The 18,285-nt window shown below is 37.6% G+C and overlaps 1 protein-coding gene across 1 annotated transcript; it reads right to left on the bottom strand.

Annotated features, from left to right (window-relative positions):
* Positions 1-541: 541 nt before the first annotated feature.
* ORC4 (origin recognition complex, subunit 4) lies at positions 542-17,145 on the bottom strand. Its single transcript, XM_010075041.1, has 13 exons — positions 17,074-17,145; positions 15,468-15,544; positions 13,695-13,785; positions 11,427-11,502; positions 10,978-11,063; positions 8,898-8,946; positions 8,231-8,382; positions 6,331-6,495; positions 5,911-5,997; positions 2,271-2,379; positions 1,272-1,367; positions 1,121-1,188; positions 542-740 (listed from the first exon to the last, which is right to left on the bottom strand). The coding sequence occupies exons 1-13, from the start codon at positions 17,143-17,145 to the stop codon at positions 552-554; spliced, it is 1,317 nt and encodes a 438-aa protein (XP_010073343.1). The 3' UTR covers positions 542-551.
* Positions 17,146-18,285: the final 1,140 nt, after the last annotated feature.

The raw sequence follows: 18,285 nt of genomic DNA, 5'->3' as shown, positions 1-18,285 counted from the left end.
ACGCTTCCAGGAGATAGTATTCCGTAGTTCATACGGATCTCTCACTAGAACAGCTGTAAACCCCATTTCTCACTCTCTGTGTTAACGACAGCGACCATGGCAGCCTTGAGGCAGCAGGGGTGGAGTTTCAGAGCTGTCCCCAGGCAGGGTCACGCTGCCAGGGCCAGGTGCGCTCCAAGCCCTGCTCGGTTCCCTGCAGAAACCAGCCAAACCAACCTGGCTGGACGTACAGGGCTGTACTCTGCACCCACTGAAGCTGGTTTCTACACAGTGGGAGAAGAGGAAAAGAGGAAAAGTCAGCACTGAGCTGAGCTAAACTGCCTGAGCCGAGCTAAACTGCCTGAGCCTTTTAAGTTAGTCTGGCCAGCAGAAGGTAACAGCTGTATAGTTCTCCTTAAAAAACAAAATCCCAGTGGATCAGCAAAGCAAGCTGCTTAAAAAAATTTTATTAATTTGAACAGCCTACAGTGGGTAAGCATGATATCTTCTGGAGTTTACTGCTCACTCCAAAAGTTTTAATGTAGAAAGTGATATTGTACATTCCAAAAGGTTCACAACCAACTGAGTGAGGATGCTGCCCACTGTTTAACATCTGTGGGGCAGTTTGGATATACTTGCAATGCATCCATGATTTGATTGTTGTCCAGAAGCAGTTTCATTAAGAGGTACTCTCTCTGAGCACGTACCGATGGTCTCTCTATGGGTTTCACTAATTCCAGTTGTAGTAAATGTTCAAATGCCTAAAAACAAAAGAAAAAAAAAGAACACCTTAGGAAATGGAAGATGACATCATTCTGGGCTGTACTGTTCATTTTGAATGACCCGTGAGACGCTGCAGAAACCTGTGATGTGCCATCTCACCAGGCAGTAAATGCCATAAAAAATGCCGTACCAGACTACCAATTGATTCCATATACCTGTCAGACCTACTGGGACTTGGATTCTGGAAAACAGGTTTTTGATGTATCAAGATTAATTTAAATTTTGGAGACATCACTTCTAAAACAGCAGAAGTGACCAAGCAAGCTGAATGCAACTGCTCAAACTTGTGCACTATGAAAAAACCCAACATCTAACTACTTTACAGTAAAAAAAAAAAAAAAATACATTTCAGGCTTACCTTCATGACAACTGGCTTCTCAAAGTTGTGCATACAATGTGCCTTCCTCTGTATGAACTTCTGAAATTCTGTATCAGTTATAGGATAAAAAAAAGTTAGTTAGGGGAAAGCAGGTGATTTAGTGTTTGTAAAGTTCGTGAATTTCTCTCACCATTGTAAACCATCTGGAAGTTAAACGGTTCTCCTTCATAAACATCATTTAAGTGTTTCATAGCTATAATTAGGCAGATTTCCAGGACAGACAAACCTAGAGGGAAAGACAAGAGCTTTAAATATTTCTCTTAAGCACATCAGAAACACAAGCAGCTCACATACTATTTTTATTCCTCTATTTTTATATGCTGTAGGCCTCACCTCTTTGTGTTATAATCTTCATAATGTTAAAAAAAAAAAAATCCAGATAAGAGAACATTTGTCTTCCAAATATTTGAAGAAAGAATGTTAAGAAATGGCTGCTTCCATTAAAAAGCAAGGAATTTAAGTATAAAGAAAAAGCATCATTGCAGATTGCATAGCATGGCACAGAATTTTTAGCAGCACCCAGCCAGGCTCTCTGCTACTCTATAGCATGCCATGACATGAGAGTTTGAAGAGCTCATTCACTACTTAAAGATAAAGCAGTGACAAAGCAAATTAGCTTCATGGTACTGAGGAGACTTTGAGAATCACAGGACCAAGCCAAACCGGAGCTTGTAAAATCTGGGAGCTGTAAAGCAGCAATGGGTAAGTTAACTTTTCTGAGAGTACAGAATTCAAGTGCACACTCAAATTCGGTGTGTATCCAAGCACAGACTATTGCAGCTCTCAGAGGGCTGATTGCAACAGCTTCCAGCCAAAGTGCCTTCAGTATCCCCCAGCTCCCAGCACGGGCAGGAAGAGGTCAGCGTCTTCCCTTCCTCCACCATTTAAGCAAGACAGAAACACTGCCTGGGCCAGTTCCTTTGCCCAGGCTGCCGCTGCTTTCCCTGGCCAGCACCACACACACTGTCGGGCATGGAAAGCTGTGAGCCTACAGTGTGGCGGCGTGCTGCCCGAGCTCCCTGCGTTACATCCAGAGAAGCTCCTTCTCTTACATCCAGAGCATCTCAGGGAGGGACTTGACACAATCCCTACTCCTAGGAACATTTGAAGGGAAACGGCTGAGCTTTACCATGTACAATATTTGCTTTTGAGTCCATTCTATAGTGCTTGCTTGCCTCATGAAGATCTGATACAGTGATAAGTGGGTGTTGCACAGTAACGTTACTCACAGCGAGCATCTAAAAATAAAACAGAAGACATTTTTAATTTAATTACTAATTACCAGACATACTTTTTACTTGGAGACGGGATGCAGAAGAACACATTTCCCCTGGAGTCACCTACTGGAAACATTAATGAATAAACCCTCCACACAGTAGACTCATACCAAAAACCTTGTAAATAGCTAGTAGCTACAACTATGTTTTGCCAGGAAGGTTTTCCAGGCTTAAAACTTTAAAGCCTCCTCACTAGAGGAGATAAACACTCATTAACTTGTTTATATTAATTTTGATGGATTAGCATGCTTCAGTGATTGCTGTAAGAATGACTTACAGCTATTTTAAACAAACCTTTGTATGGAGTTACAGCGCACTCGTGCCACTGAAAGTGCTAAGAAAGTGTCTAAGGCACCCCTCAGTCTGCAGAACATGAGTTACCCCTTCAGAACATTGGCTAAAGTCTCACCTAGCTGCGGTTTGAACAATCGTCTGCTACCTGTCACAGAGAGTGAGTTTTGAACAAATGTAATTTAATAAATACGTAGTTAACTGACCCCTTCTGACACCACTCCTCCAGAGCTATTGGTTATCCACGAGCCTCTGCACAGCAGAAGGCACACTGCCGTGACCTTTGCTTGCTCTTTACGGCTTTATGTATCTGCCTTGTAGATACTTTGTCATTTAACATTCATCAACAGGCAAAATGGCTCTTAGTGACTACCTCCGACTTTGCAGCTCTGTGTGATGAAAACCTGTTTATTTCATCCATTTAATTGAAGCCTTTCACTAAGAACATCCAGTGCTATCTACGGCCAGTTTTTTCCAGTCTTACGTATGTCAGTGTAACAGCCTCCAAAGCTGCAGGATCATTTGGACTTCCAAAGGTACGGAATGAGGATCTACACTACAAAGGCTAAAGGGAATTTGGACAGGGAAGAAGGGGAGGGATGAAGAAACAACAGCCTCAAGTCACTAACAGACATGCAAAATGTAAAGTAGAGGAAACACAGCTGTATCTCTTGGAAGTCACTGCCCTCTCTGCTTCAGGGCTGGTGAAACTTGTGAGTAACAGGTTACTACACCAAACAGAGCCTGGAGCACCAAGCATCCTCTGGTCTACCCGGTTCAGAGGCAGATGAGCAGCTGATTGCATGAACTCGCCCACATGAGAGAAACCACAGGGAAACAGCATTTACCAAAAACAAAACCAGATTTTACCAGCTCAGTTCTGAGTTACTAGTTCTACTTACATAAAAAATTACTTTGCTAAAAAATTCAAACGTGTTCAATTCTTCCAAGCTTCCCAAGGTTCAAGGTTTTGCACAATACCATTTAGGGTACTGCAACATGGAACAGATACTAAGCTTGCATTGAAAACCCAAGTGTTCATCTGACACTGCAGAGTGATGGGGAGCAGTAAATGTAATTTAAAAATAGCTGGCCATTGAAAACAAGCAGGTAATTAGCAAGAGTAGCTACAATTCTCACCACCACCACACTACCCATCACAAAGCTCCTCTCACCAGCTCAAACTGCCAGACTCCTACAGATTTTAAAAATTAAAGAAAAATTCATCCTGCAGGGGAACTAATACACACTTCAGCTAATACAAAAGAATTGCACAAGTGCTAAAATCTGTATTATTTACTTTTATGAACATGGTGAAGAAAACAATTAGGAACTTCAGCCTCAGCTCTGACATCTTGGAGCCCAGAAAGAGACTATTCAGATAGCCAACAGCTCCTTTTATGGCATTCACTCAAGCAACAGAGACAGAACTGGGTGCCCCTAAACTAGAAATAATCTGCAATCTTGTAACGAACTCAGGTAAACAGAGGGCTACCAAAAAGAGGACTGTGTTTCAGAACTAGGGCAGGCAGTCTGTGATCTAGTTTTCAGAGTGGCTATAAACTCAGGGTTGGAAAAAGCTGTAAGCACTAAAGAACCCACCACAGAGCTGAAGGTGAAAATCTGAATACTTGCCCAACACAAGATAAGTAGGTACGTTTAGTGGGCTCTTCACACAGACAGAAGCACAGAGATATTTTAAGGAGGTTAAATCAATGTTACTTATCTTCTGTAATGAATGTCATTGCCTTCACATTAACTGTGTTAAAAAACAGGAGTGAGGGAAGCAGATTAATAAACAGAGACCCTCCAAAAGACCCTGACCATGCATTGAGCTTCAGCTCCTTTATCGTGATAGGAGGAAGTTCACTGCCAGCATTACCTCCTACTTACTGAACACAGAAATCTTCTCTCAGAGTTAACGCGGAGGCAGCTTAATTTTTCTCCATGCAGTGAGGCAGCCTTCCTTCCCTCTCCTAAGATAACTGGGAAAGGTTGAATCTACCAAGTAAAATTCTGAAAGCTTCATCTCGCCCTTGATGCCAAATAATGTGGTCATTTGGAAGATCAGAACTCTGTCTCAGTATTTCTAGGGATTAGTAGACTCAAGCTTCCAGCACCTCAAGTTTTAAAAAGATTAAGATCATATTTCCCAGTCTAGCAGCATGGTAACAGATGAATTCAGGACAGCACCTGGGCTACCTGAATCGCTCCATATGTGAAACCAGCTCTGGAAAACAAAGTGGAGCCAAATCATACAGTTCATAAAGGAATTTTATCTGATACCTTGAATAAGAAGAAATTAGAAGTGATCAAAAGAAAACAAAAGTATTTCCTCTGCCTGAATAACAAGACTGTAGATATATGGGAACTCTCTGACTGAAGAGGTCTCCAGGAGCAACTACCCCAAAAATGCAAATAATCTGTGCTCAGGAGCATCACAGCAAGAACAATGGTTTAGGAAGGAGTGGAAAGAGGGATGACAACAACAAATATTTTAGCTCTAAGTGACAGTTACTGTGTGCTTTTATGTCAGAAGTGCACATACCAACACAGTGTTATTCAAGAGAAGCTCAAGAACCAGCCCAGGAACACAGACAAACCCTAACAACAACAGGAGGAGGAGGACAAAGTAGAGAGCGTACGATGATGCAGTAATATAGCAAGGGACCATAGGACAAAAATGGCACCAAAATTTATTGATCTTTGAAGAAGGCAGACACTGATGAAGAGAAGCAAGTTTTGTATAGTGACAGATTTAGTGAAAGAGGAGGAATGGAGGAATATTTGGCTGCGACAACAGACTTAAGGTAGAAAAAGAAGGTTTTAGTACAAGTAGTTTTCAGGATTCACCAGCAATCAAAAATAATCTCAGAAAGGAAAGAATATTTTGAAAGTATTTCACCTACAGTTTTCCTTTACAAATGGAAAGACTTGTCAGAAGTTATTTTAAATACCAAAAACCCACAGCTGTTTTAATTAAACAGTACACTATCACAATGTAACAGAAATTGGAACCAATCAAATCCATTAATAAAGCATAGACTGATAAAGCATGCAAGAAACCAGTACTGTCAAAAGCCCACTCAAAAAAAAAAAAAAGATGTTTCAAGTAAAGCTCAGATAACTGGCTTGAAAAACACAAGTGTTAACAGATAACTGTAAATCAAGAAAGTATTATATACACATCCAGATACGTACCAAGAGCAAATGAAGTGAGCGCAGATCTTTAGTGTAGTGAAAAAGGTTCTGCAGCATGTCTTTCACAGTTTTATCCTCTGAGAGATGCTAAAACAAAATAAATTAAGTGATAGTTTAATCGTCTCAGCAAATCATTTCATACTCACCTGAAAAAATACCAGTTAGCTAGCTTCAGAAAGAGCTCAGCTTACACTTGACCATACAATTCTTCATGCCTAACCTTAACCTTCCGGTCTTTTTTGTGACACTTATAATTTTATCACTAAATTCAAGAAGCAAAGATTCTTTATCACAATTTGATTTTTCCATATCAAACTCAAATTCTGAAAGGAAATACTAATCTTAGGTAAAGGCTTTAAACTTATAAACTGGTCTTACTTTAGAAGCTTACTAAAAGCAAGTATAAAGAGCTTTAAATACCTGGACATTATTATTCCATTTCTGTGCAAAAGATTCATTAGCAGGAAGAGAGAGCTGTTCCTTGAATATCCTAATGTATTGTTTAAAATCAAAGGAATTCTTCAAATATATCTGTCGGTGAGAAAACCTTGATTTCACTCTTTTCTCCAAGAGCTCCAGGATATCCTTGTTAAAAAACAAAACAAAACGATGCATTTAGTGCATTCTTTGCTACAGTAAAAACTGAAAGAGAAAACACCAAAATGAATCGTATTAAAAAATTATTAAATTCTTGGGCTTAAAATGTTCTAACAAAACCTTTGCTAATTATTATAATTGACGAGCCTTGAAATGCCTAACAACTAGCCATTTACCAAATCATGTGATGCACCACATCATACAGGATAACTAGTTGCTAGGATACCCAGCAAAATTTCTCCATAGATTATGGAAATATTTCAGTTACTTCAGTCGGCATTCAAGATGTTTCAGCCTATCACAGCTCTAGACAAGTTGTCTGTTTAGTAGATACCTAAGTTGGCAGCTGTCATTTCACTTGCCTTTTGTCAGACTGAAAGAATCCAGCTTAAAAAAAAAAAATTCAAGAGACAATATTTATCATCTAAGATTGTCACACAGAACTAAGCAAGTCTGCCATCAAGTTGTTGGTTGAAGATAATAGCGAAAAGCTCGCTTTTCTCAGAACACGTTGCGATAGACCAGCATCAGAAACAAGCTATGGGGTTCATCCATTTAGAGATGCATGGTATTCTTCCCCTACCTTATGCTGGGACAGAATGATGACACTCCTAGTGTCTAAGAATTTTGGGTGGGCCTTTTTGTTTTTTTAAGGTTTTGTTATGTACTTGCACTAAAAAAAGGCTTTAAAATCCTCACCAAAAAGAGAGCAATGAGAGTAAATAGAGAGCCAACAGTGCAAAATATAAAAAGAACCCTTTCGATTTACAAGTAACTTGCAACAGGGACCAGTGATTTAAAAAAAAAAAAAAACAAAAAACCTCAGAAGCAACAGCTATCACCACAGCCATGGTACAGCCCTTGAAGACTCTGCCTTAATCACATCCAAAATCAGAGCAATGCAGGACTCTAAATAACAGCTGATGAGGATACCACAACCAGGGTAGTAACAAAGCAAAAGAACAAGTTGTAAATTACTAAATCAATTTTTAACTATTAACTTCCAGAAATTTGCCCAGATAAATATCCCCTAAACCAAATCAACCTCAGATTCAGGCTTCAATTGAAGATTTTTATTATTATTATCATTCTTGTCCTAACCTATCTTCACCACAATGCAGTTTATTGAGAAAAACAGTATAACTCTTCAAGTATCACTTTCCATAGTGTTAGACAGTAATTATTTCACAGCATAAACATAATCTGTCACAGCAAGTGTAACACGGATTCTAAATCGATTTTGAGCATGCTAATATAGCAAAAGCGCCCTTCTGAAGAGTTTGCTTAAAAAAAAAAAAATCCCTTGTCCTCAGAACGATAACTTAACACTGTAGGTTAATGCAAGCCTGTTCTTACCACTGTTGACCAAGAAACTGAAAACCCCAGGAGCGTCTCCAAAGAGTGGAAACAGTATAATATAAAACAGCCACATGGATAAATATGGTTCTTCTGTAATACAGGACAACAGTCTTGTGTCTCCTTAGAAATGTAAACCTGCTCCTCGAGCGGTAAAACTGAAGGCTTTGCAGTTTTTTAGTCACCTAAGCTTGTTCTCAGCACAATTTATTATTTTTTTTTAATCTCCTCCACTGTCTGTCCCAATGCAAAAGTCAGAAAAATGGATAATTGAGAAAAGTCTTGCAGTAATTTAAATAAGGTTCCGGAAGAGAAGAGAAAACTTTCCAACTAAGACAGAAGTCTCTTTAAACCGGCAATTTCTTACCTGTCTACATGTAAGTCCAATAACTGTGACTGGAGTCTGTGCTGACTGGGATATATCGAAGAGGTTATAGAGCAGCGTCTGATTCTTGTGATGAACAAACAAGTCAAATTCATCCAGTATAAACAAGACTGGACAACTGCTAGTTCGATCGCCTGAGGCAGCAATTTTAAAGGTTAGTATGGTAACATCATCATCAGACTTCCAACTCTACAACTTTCACACTTTCTGATTTTCACAATTTATATATTTCCTTTTAGCTTCTCACTAAGCCCTCCTTTCACATATGTACTGCTATAATATCTGGGAAATTGCTATGGTTTTGTAGTATTCTCTCAAGGACAATTTCTGGTTGCAAGGGAAGACATGCTTCTATGGCAATTTTTTTTTAAAAACACTATTTTTAATAGCTTCAATCTGGATAAAAGATTCTGTCCTGCATAGCTGACCATCACATGCGAATCTTTACAGCACCACTTATGTTAGGTTTATGTTTGTTTAGCATTACTTTTTTTTTTTTTTTTTTTTACATTATTTTGTAACCATGATACATTCTTAGCCTTGGTTTCTTCAAGCCAGTTGTACAACTAGAAGAAAAAAACACGTATATGCTAACTTTTTGGTCAAGTGACAAACACAGACAGTTTCAGAACAGGCTACCAGTGTTTACCTTTCCTTAAAGCTTCAAGAAGGAACGCAAGATTTTCAGCAAAACTGCCCTACACAGAGAAGAAAAAAGTTTCAAGATAGATTTTGAATGTAATTCTCAGAATTGTGTAACCACATCAAGTTCAGGCATGTAAAACCCTGCTTTCAAATCCAGTGCATATTCCAAAATTTGCAATGTTACTTCATGTTGTATAATCATAACCTCTTCAGGACAAGAAAACTGCTCATTAACTACACACTGATCCACTTTCTTCCAGTCTGAAAATCCCAAACTAATTGCCTCAGATCCGAAGAATGTCTACAGTAAGCTAAATTTACACGTCACTTTATCTTTCCTTAAATAGCTATTGCATACTCATTTTCCAGCTACACACATGCAAAAACTGCCACCTAACGTGTTCCACTGAGAATGATCAGTGTGCAGTTTTTTAAATTTGCAACCTTCTTAGATAGATGAAAGCATCCAACATTCATGACAGAAAATAACCTATAGCTATGACGATCCTGCTTCAGTTACACACACATTTACACACTCTGATCGACACAAGTCGTGAGATGGGAAATAACTATAATTGAAGACCACAAGCCCCATCAAAGAAGGCAGAAAAGCCAATTTACTCTCTGAATGCGAGCTGCAGAATCTAAGAGAGGAAAAGTTTCCATGGACAGAAGGATATTCCTGCAAATCAGTAAGTTTTTGTGCCTCTGTGCAACGAAAGGGATTGGATGGCTACGAGTTTAAAGTAGCATTCCACAATACCTTAATGGGGAAAATTATAGGGGAATTAAGCTTTTTTAAGTCCAGTTTTGCCTCCAGCATTTTTGGTAGTGGAACTGTGGACCTTGAAAGGTTGTTCTAGTTCTCTGTTGAGAACATATTGAAATGGCTGTGCTGAAATTAAATACTTCCTATTTCTTTTTATTACTGCAGCTGTTTTTGGGAAAACTTTAACTCACCCCCAGAAAAGGTTTTCCATTCTCTGTATCCAAAATCATTTGGGATAACTAATAAACCAAAGCACAGCCTAAGAAACAACCATTTCCAAAAGATAATAAAGCCTAATAACTACAACCTACTTCTTGTATTCCACACTGCCTCTAATGTAGTTCTCTGGTTTCTCTTAACTGAAGTAGTAACATTTCTTAAGCTTTGCAAATGTAACTGATGAAAATAAACCTCATCTACTGAGATTTCACCTTTCTCCCTTCTCATCATTCTGCTTTAGCCACTTGGATTGGTATTACATGACTCACAACTACGTAAACTCTGGAGATGATGCTGAGAAGGAGCTTCTCTCGTACCAGAAGATGGCCTCTCAAGAACACTCACTGAATAACAGGCAACAACCAGGGTAACTCAGATCTCTAGCCCAAGTTATTTCACACTCGAATGAGTGAAATTTAATCTGAAGCACTTCAGTTATTCTCTTTATTACTGACTTTAGTACTAATGTAAATGAGTTTCCTATCTTTGGGAAAAGGTCAATAGAAACAAATATATTAATAGAAATTCTATGCAAAATAAAGGCTCTAAGAAGCCTGGATACGTTTCCCTATGAATTAGAAAAGGTTTCAAATATACCAAAGATACTGCTTTTTGGCTGGTTAACTTGCTTACTCTTTGTCTTGAAATGTTAAAGACAATGTTTCCAAAATACTCTAACCCTCTGAACAAAGTCTCTTTGGAATGCTTAATGTTTGCTTCATTTTGAGCTTGAAGGAAATTTTAAGAGAGCCTTTCCCTCCTTCCTCCTTTCTCTATGTCAAAGCTGATGTTTTCAGGACGCATTAATATCGCTTAACTAGCAAAATGTAACATTCAGCATTTGTGTAGAACACAAGTACTTGTTGGCATGCTTGAAGCGTTTCACAGCTAAATGCTGCCACAGTTCACTACTGCGATCCATTAATAAAAATTATAAAAAAGAAACCCTTGAGAAGACTGAGCGAGACCACCACAATTTTGCTAATAAACTCTCAAAGCTCATTCAGTCTCAACAAGCTGCATTCTCTAAAGCTATTTTTCTAGGCAAGGATTTTTGAGGGAGATAAATTAAGAATATAATGAAGTTGATACTTACAAAAACTTTATCCCCAACCACATTTTCCAGTTGCAACTGCCTTGTGATCTCCTTCAGGGCCACCTTATCATTAGTCTGCAGAAGCCCTGCAAGAAAATGATTTTTCATGAAGAACTGGCAGTTCTTCACCCCAAGAGGACATGTCTACAGACACCAGAAACTTATCCAGAAGCTTGTCTCCATTTCCAGCCTTTTCAAAAATTAATACTAGATGGTAATTTTCCATATGTAATAAATTACTTCAAACAATTCATTCACAACTCAATGGATTTTTAACATTTTGAAAAGTCATGAAAAGAATACAAGTTCTCTTTATACAGAGAGACACAAAGAAAGGTGTCCCTAATCAAGGCTAGATGACAACTGCTGAAACCAAAATTTTTGTTCAGTCGGTACAATATATAACAACTGAATATAGCATAACACTTGAATAATGCACTATTACTTGCCATTCAGATGAACTTCCAAGAGGTTCTCTCTAACTTGTTTCATTTCTCTGAGCTCTTTTAAGACACAATTTAATAACTAGAAAAAAAATACACAATTTCCTTATAAGAAGATTAATGTATTAACAGTAAGAAAAATGTACAAATGGATGTTATCGGATAGGAAACAGTATGCGCAGTTTCATTAGGTAACAATGTTTTAGAGTACTTTCAAGAATAAAATACTAAAGTGACAACTTGGCATTCACTATCATAACTGTAGCAATGACATTTGGTCATTCTGTTTTTGAAATATAAAAATAGCTCCAGTGTTTTAGTCACTAATTTTTAGGGGTAATATCTAGGGCTTTTTCCTTAATCAAAAGGAGCTTTAAGAGCTTGAGATGTGACAGAATTTGCCTCTTGATTTACCATAGTATTCAGCTTCACTGCTCCATTAGATGATGTAGAATAAAAAAATCTTTGAGTCTTTAAAGACACTATGCTTATTCTTTTCATCTTAAAGTTAGAAAGCATGAAGCAAAAATAAATGGCACGTACTTACATTAACTACTGCTTATAAATTTTAGGGGTCCCAAATTTACAGTCCATCAAGAACTTGTTCTTGGTAAACATCATAACGAATTTGTATAAGTAATTTATAAGTAGATTAAATGTTAACTTTTCATTCACTTGCTGCTACTTTGCTTTTGGTTCCTCAGCTGAGAATTTGCAGCTCCCATCTACGTGCATGTAACATACATATATACTCATATATACATACACCATTTTCTTGTCCCCAGCAGTCTTTTTCTGAGAACTAACATCTTTCCCTTGATGTAGAATAAGAAAATTATTAATTTCTCATATGTGATTTGCTTACTTATATTCAGGTAGACAGGATCACAAATTTTCATTTTCACTATCCTTATGTAAAAGGTTTGGAAGAAAATTTAGTCTTTAATTAAATAATAAAAATAGTTTGAGCTTTAGTGTTTGGGGCGGAGGGGGCTTGTGGTGTTTGAGGGATTGTTCTGTTGTGGGTTTTTTTAAACTCTCTGATTTACTCCTATTTGCTTGTAGTATAGAGCTCATCTATGCTTTTCCACTGACACTGTATTTAGAAGCAGATGCAGTTAGACTCCTACTACACATACCAACATTTACTATATGGATACTTGGAACAAAACAGCTTATTCCCTTGTTTTCTCAAGTTTATGCCCAATAAGCAGATGCCATCCATTCTGGCTAGCCCCTTATCCAACAATCTCAACTGTATCTTGAAAGCCTTCGCTGCAAATACAAGAAAATCTAAAAACTATTTTCTGCACTGTGAGAGTGCTTGTTCCTTACTTACAAATCCAAAAATCTAAGAAAGGAATAATAAACTCCAGTTCAAGACTAGCAGGAAGTACACAGGTGAAGGAATCCTTATTTGCCACTGGTTCATCAACACTTTCCCTCTCCCACCCCACAGTATTTTGGCAATTATCCTTCTTCGGAAGCGTGATGGCTAACAGAAGAAGGTAACAACACAGTTTTTGAAATGCAAAACATCAAAGCTATCAACAAATTGGCAGAATGATTGGTGCCAGCTGTATCACAGATATGTTTACCATCTACTAATTTATTTCTATTCAAATGTATTTAAAAGCTTGAAGGCCACTTGCTTTAGCACTTGGGAAGACTTCCAAAGCAATTTTTCTAATTTTTCAATCTTGAATGGTTAGCAGGTGAGTAAGCAAAACGCGGCTTTAATTGCAAAGATGAACTCCTCTGAGGCAAGAACCATTATGGAATTGTAACAGGAGAAGTGCTGAAAGAAGGCAGAATCTATAATGTAGTCAGATCTCTGAACGAGAAATGCTGTTGTGAAAAAATTATTTCCACTGGACATGTTTTGGGTACATGCAGTGTGCCATGAAATGTAGTGAAGACACGCAAAGAACTCTAAAACCACGCATACTTCTGCGAGTCACTGTGAGGATGGACAGGTCCATGTTTTTGTCAGCTGCACATGAAGCTGAGCTCTTTTACAAAATCACTAGGAGCTCAGCATTTGAAAAATTTCAGAAGAGTGTTAGGAAACAAGTTTCTCCATGTTGTTATTCAACAGAGTAAGCTCACAAGAAGTCCTAGAATGTTTTGAAATTCTACGTAAACAATAAGCGATTCTCTCTTTAAAAACAGGCAGAGATGAAAATTTAGCTCCAAAAGCTCCCAGGACTTCATTGAGGTTATCTACTTCATGCTTAATTTGGCCTTATATAAACTTTTAAGACATGTTTATACCGCAGTCTTTCCTGATCCTCGGGGTCCAATAATGAGGGCAGAATTACTTTCTCCATGAATTGTAGTTCGTTTCAGCAGTTCCAGCAGATGTCTGTGTTGACAACAGCAATAGGTTAAAAACTTAAAACCAGATAACATTCACTGAAACTATGGAAAATTTAAAGAATCTTTAGAAGATAAGACAAAACTTCAAAAAAAAAAAAAAATCAGGACATGCAAAATGTAATACAATAAAGTACAAAAGGCTGAGTGATTAGATCTCTTAAAATATTTTAAAATTTAAAATGTTAAAACATGCAGAAGTCAGGACTATCACTTCAATAATTATTTTTCTTTAAAAAAAAAAATTGCTTTCTATGATAGCGCTATAGTTCACAAAAAAAAGAAGACTGACAAACATATCGAAGGAAAACCCTGACACTGATAAAAATTAATAATCTAGTGGAATATATTAATTTTTACAACCTTGATAAAACTAATTATATGCTAAATTTAGGCATTCAAAGCTTGTGAATGGTAACAGCAAAACTGAACTTCAAGTTCATATTCTAGTCACACCCAAAAGAAGGAACAAAGACCAAGTCAGTATTATCTTCAGATAGACTCATCACAGAGTACGACATCTAAAGTACCTATAAAAACTACTGACACTTCCAATTCCCAAATGTTTACAAATATGTTTTTGGTTTTTTTGGTTGTTTTGTTTTGTTTTTTTACTTAGAATACTGACATCATGCAATTGCTTCTAAAGGAGTGATACAGTCATCACGGAACAGCTGTAGCAAATGCATATGGTTTCGTTCATCATTTGAGAGCTAACTATAGCTAGGGCCCTGACACACCTTGGGAAAGGAAAACCACGAGTTGGGAAGTTCATCGTGTTTTCTCTCCACTATAATTCATCAAGAGTGGCATAGTAAGTAGAAGACAGTCTGTAAACGGTTTTTCAGAATTCCAATATAAAGAGAGGGGGCTTGTTTTGTAGAATACTAACATCACAGAAATACATTTTCTCACAACAATAAACATGTCTATGTGAGCTCTGCATGTATATTACATTACACTTTTTTAATAACAGAAATGTAATTTTCCTTCCTGTAAGGGAAAGGAAACTAATACTCACATCATGCAATGCAACTTGCATAAAATTACTATTGGAAAAACTGATTGTTTAAAACAAGTTATTTAGACATGTTTACTATTTTCAGAATTTGACCTGCATCTGTAAAAAGATTAGTATTAGGGTAGTATTATTGTCACAATAGGTCCCTTCTTCCTAACTTTAACCTCTGCTTCTGGATGACCTCAAGAAGCAGCTTTGTTTTAAATATGGGTCTCTACTTCAAGAAACATGATGTTGGCATGCAAGGTTTAACATTTACTTTTAGCATAAGTTACCAATAAACAGGAGAAAATCTGAAGTAAAAATAAAGATTCACAAGAAAATTTAACTTTGTATTTGGTCAGGTCATTAAACATAGCCTTAGAATATACACTAAAAGTATCTTTCAGGCTCACAAAAGTGTTTCAGGAATTATAGATTTGAAACAAGGACAAGAAATCCAAAACTCAGAGCCTGACAAAAGAACAAGCAACAGTTCTATAAAAGCTCTTACAAATCTGAGATAAAAATTTTAGAAGCATTGCACTGCAAGTCGTTTAAGCCTGTATAATTTAGAAAAATAGAGGATGCAGAAAATTCTGACTTTACCTGATTACTCTTCTACTGTGGTTAAAACAGAAATTACTCAGTATTTGAGACTGCTCACTCACCTGTATTCATGTTCAACCTTAAAGAGTTTTCCAGTAGTATAGTTGTGACAGAATCTTTCCCGTAAAATTTTTTGCACCTACAGGTATAACACAGGACAGAAAGAACACTTGGTGTTTCAATCACAAGAAGGTAGGCAGAACATTTAACAGACTCTTTTGTAGGAGAAAAGAGCAAATAAAATTCAATGACAGCAACATGTGTCTCTGGTCCCTTCTGCTACAGTGTCTTTCCTTCACCCCAAGGGAATGTTATACTTGTCACCAAAATAACATCACTAGTTCATCTAATTCATAGTGCTACCTTATTGCGTAGCACAGGCAAGAAAACATTTACCAGCTAATTTAAAAAATAACCCACTTAGTTATTCCCCCAAATCCTCAGGAATACACTTTTTGCACCACTCGCAACAACGTTGCAGCCTACCGCCTTCAAATATTAGAAAGTATCCAATCTGCAGGTTTGGGTTTTTTTAAGATTCAGGTCAGATACCTTGTTACTAAACGGCTGGAAAGGGGGCAGGAAGTAGTATGAAACTGAAGCTAAAATACTGCTTTATAAGGATGGACTGAATTCTATCCAGCTTGATAATTAGACAGTCCTGAAGCCCTTCAAATTGCACAGTGAATACAGTTATTTTAACTATTAATTTGGTGTATTGCTTTGGATATCTTTAGATAGATGTCTGCACTGGCTTCTGCTTTCCACATTAAGAACCATTACTTAAAATTGTATCTTCAGTTCCCAAACAGCCAACTTTCAGCATCCTAGCAGATTTCTTACTACCACTTGACTAGCAGCAGACAAATTGGACAATCCCAATTTTTAAGAATTTACAGGACTCTACACTACTACTTCTCCCCATTCATCATTTAAGCTATCCATAAGTACCTGCATACTCCATCCTTTTATAATGCTCGGTGTCCAACTTAAGTGCCCACTGTCATAGAATTTCAGATTAAATTCCAAACTGTGAATTAAGTGATTTTCCTTTAAAAAAGCACCTTGCCTTTCAGTCTAAGTGAATGTCCATCTGACCTAAAAACTAACTATATCATTATCATGCACATCTGTGTCATTGCTTTTCCATTCTCTCAGTCTGAGTTGGCTCATTTTCACATTTCCATGTGATTTTTCAGTTATTTTTTCTTCTACTAAAATCTTACTGACTTAATTTCCAGACTTATTCTTTTTTAATGAGCAATCTATCTGAACAGTCAACATTGTCCATTTACAAGTGAAAAAGTTTTCCCCCTATAAAGGGATTTTATAGGTAAATGAAAGAAAGATATGAAAACACAAGAAATCACTGAACCAGAGCTAATTCATTACAAGATGCATCACAGTTTTCAATTAGACACACTTTTACTAAGACTCCAAAAAGTAGATAATTTGTATAACACTTGAAGCAAGCAAACATCAGGTGAGAAGCTGAAAGAAATACAGAACATAAATACAAAAACCATTGACAGCCCTAGAAATTTCACCAAGTATCAGTACATGCCTTTTCAACTGGTCTAGTAAAAAAAACCAGAATGACATGGATGGCAGAGGATGGAAAAGTTTCATAACTTAAAAACAAAGTCAGCTAATGAATCCGTTACTGACCTGTGAAATGCATTCTCCGTTTGTTCCAATGCTCTCCTTTGACTTACGTTTACTCATTGCAGAAGTTTTCATCCTTAAATAAGAGAATATAAAAGTTACACTAAATCACTTTCTTTTCCAAACAACTACATTAGTCAGAAACGGTACTTAGATGTTAGTAAACTAAATTTAGCATAGCAAACACAAAACACTTGCTCACTTGTAAGAACTTCAAGTTGTAATGAACATCCTTTCTTAAATGGTAAAGATATAGCAGTTCACCTTACTAGTGAGGGAAAAAAACCCTGAAGCATTTTCAGTTTATTTCTGATTAGATAAAATCCAGGTTTATATACAACCTTCAAATAGCATTTGCTTTAGAATGCTTTTCAACACAATGGAAACAGTACCCAATGCATCTGACACAAAAGTTTTTCTTCAAGTTCTCTTCCAAGTTTTTCTAACAGGATCTTAACAGCAATGATGACATTCACAAGCCTGTGAACGACATGCCAAGTCCCACTAAGGCAGCACAGCTACACAGCAGCTGATCTCGCACAGAACCAGCAGTGGCACAGCTCATGCACTGACGCTTCAAATACATTATTGTGAGCAACCACATCGATACTCTTTGAGTAAGCTGCACTAAGAAGTGACATTTATACACCTTCTCTGGCCAACCACCGAGGGGAATCTGTTCATTTTAATTGCAGTTAAAGCAGTTCAAAACAATGCATTTATGGAACAAGCCACAGGCAGGTGGTAAGGGGAAGTCACAACAGTTAAGTTCTTACAGGAACAACTAGCTATCCGTGTTGACACCGGCGCAGCTTGCAACAACAACCACAGTGCCACTCCAGATGAGAGTTAAAAATAATCCTCCTTCTTTATGCTCACAGAAAGTCTCCAAGCCTTGCTCCACAACAATTTAAGCTTATTTTAACACAGCCGTTTCCCTCTTTTCCTAGTTTTGCTCCTTCTATCGTAAGCCGCCCAGCATCGTTCAGTCCCCTGGCACAGCAGCTATGCCTGCAAAGGACGAGAGCGACTGCTGAAAAAACTCAGAAATAAAGCAGTAACTATGGGAGCAGAGGCACACAAAGCCGGGGAAGCCAAGCGGAAGCCTTTAGATTAATTAAACTGGAGAGCAAGAGCAGCAAGGGCCCAGGACGAGCAGCACGCCCGTTCCCGGGGCTCAGAAAGTCCCATCGAAGCCCCGCAGCCGCCCAGGGC

The sequence above is a fragment of the Pterocles gutturalis genome, unplaced genomic scaffold (genome assembly GCF_000699245.1).
Source record: "Pterocles gutturalis isolate BGI_N339 unplaced genomic scaffold, ASM69924v1 scaffold4967, whole genome shotgun sequence".
Lineage (NCBI taxonomy): Eukaryota > Metazoa > Chordata > Aves > Pterocliformes > Pteroclidae > Pterocles > Pterocles gutturalis.
The sequence above is the reverse complement of the archived record's forward strand: the minus strand, read 5'-3'. Positions and strand labels throughout refer to the sequence as shown.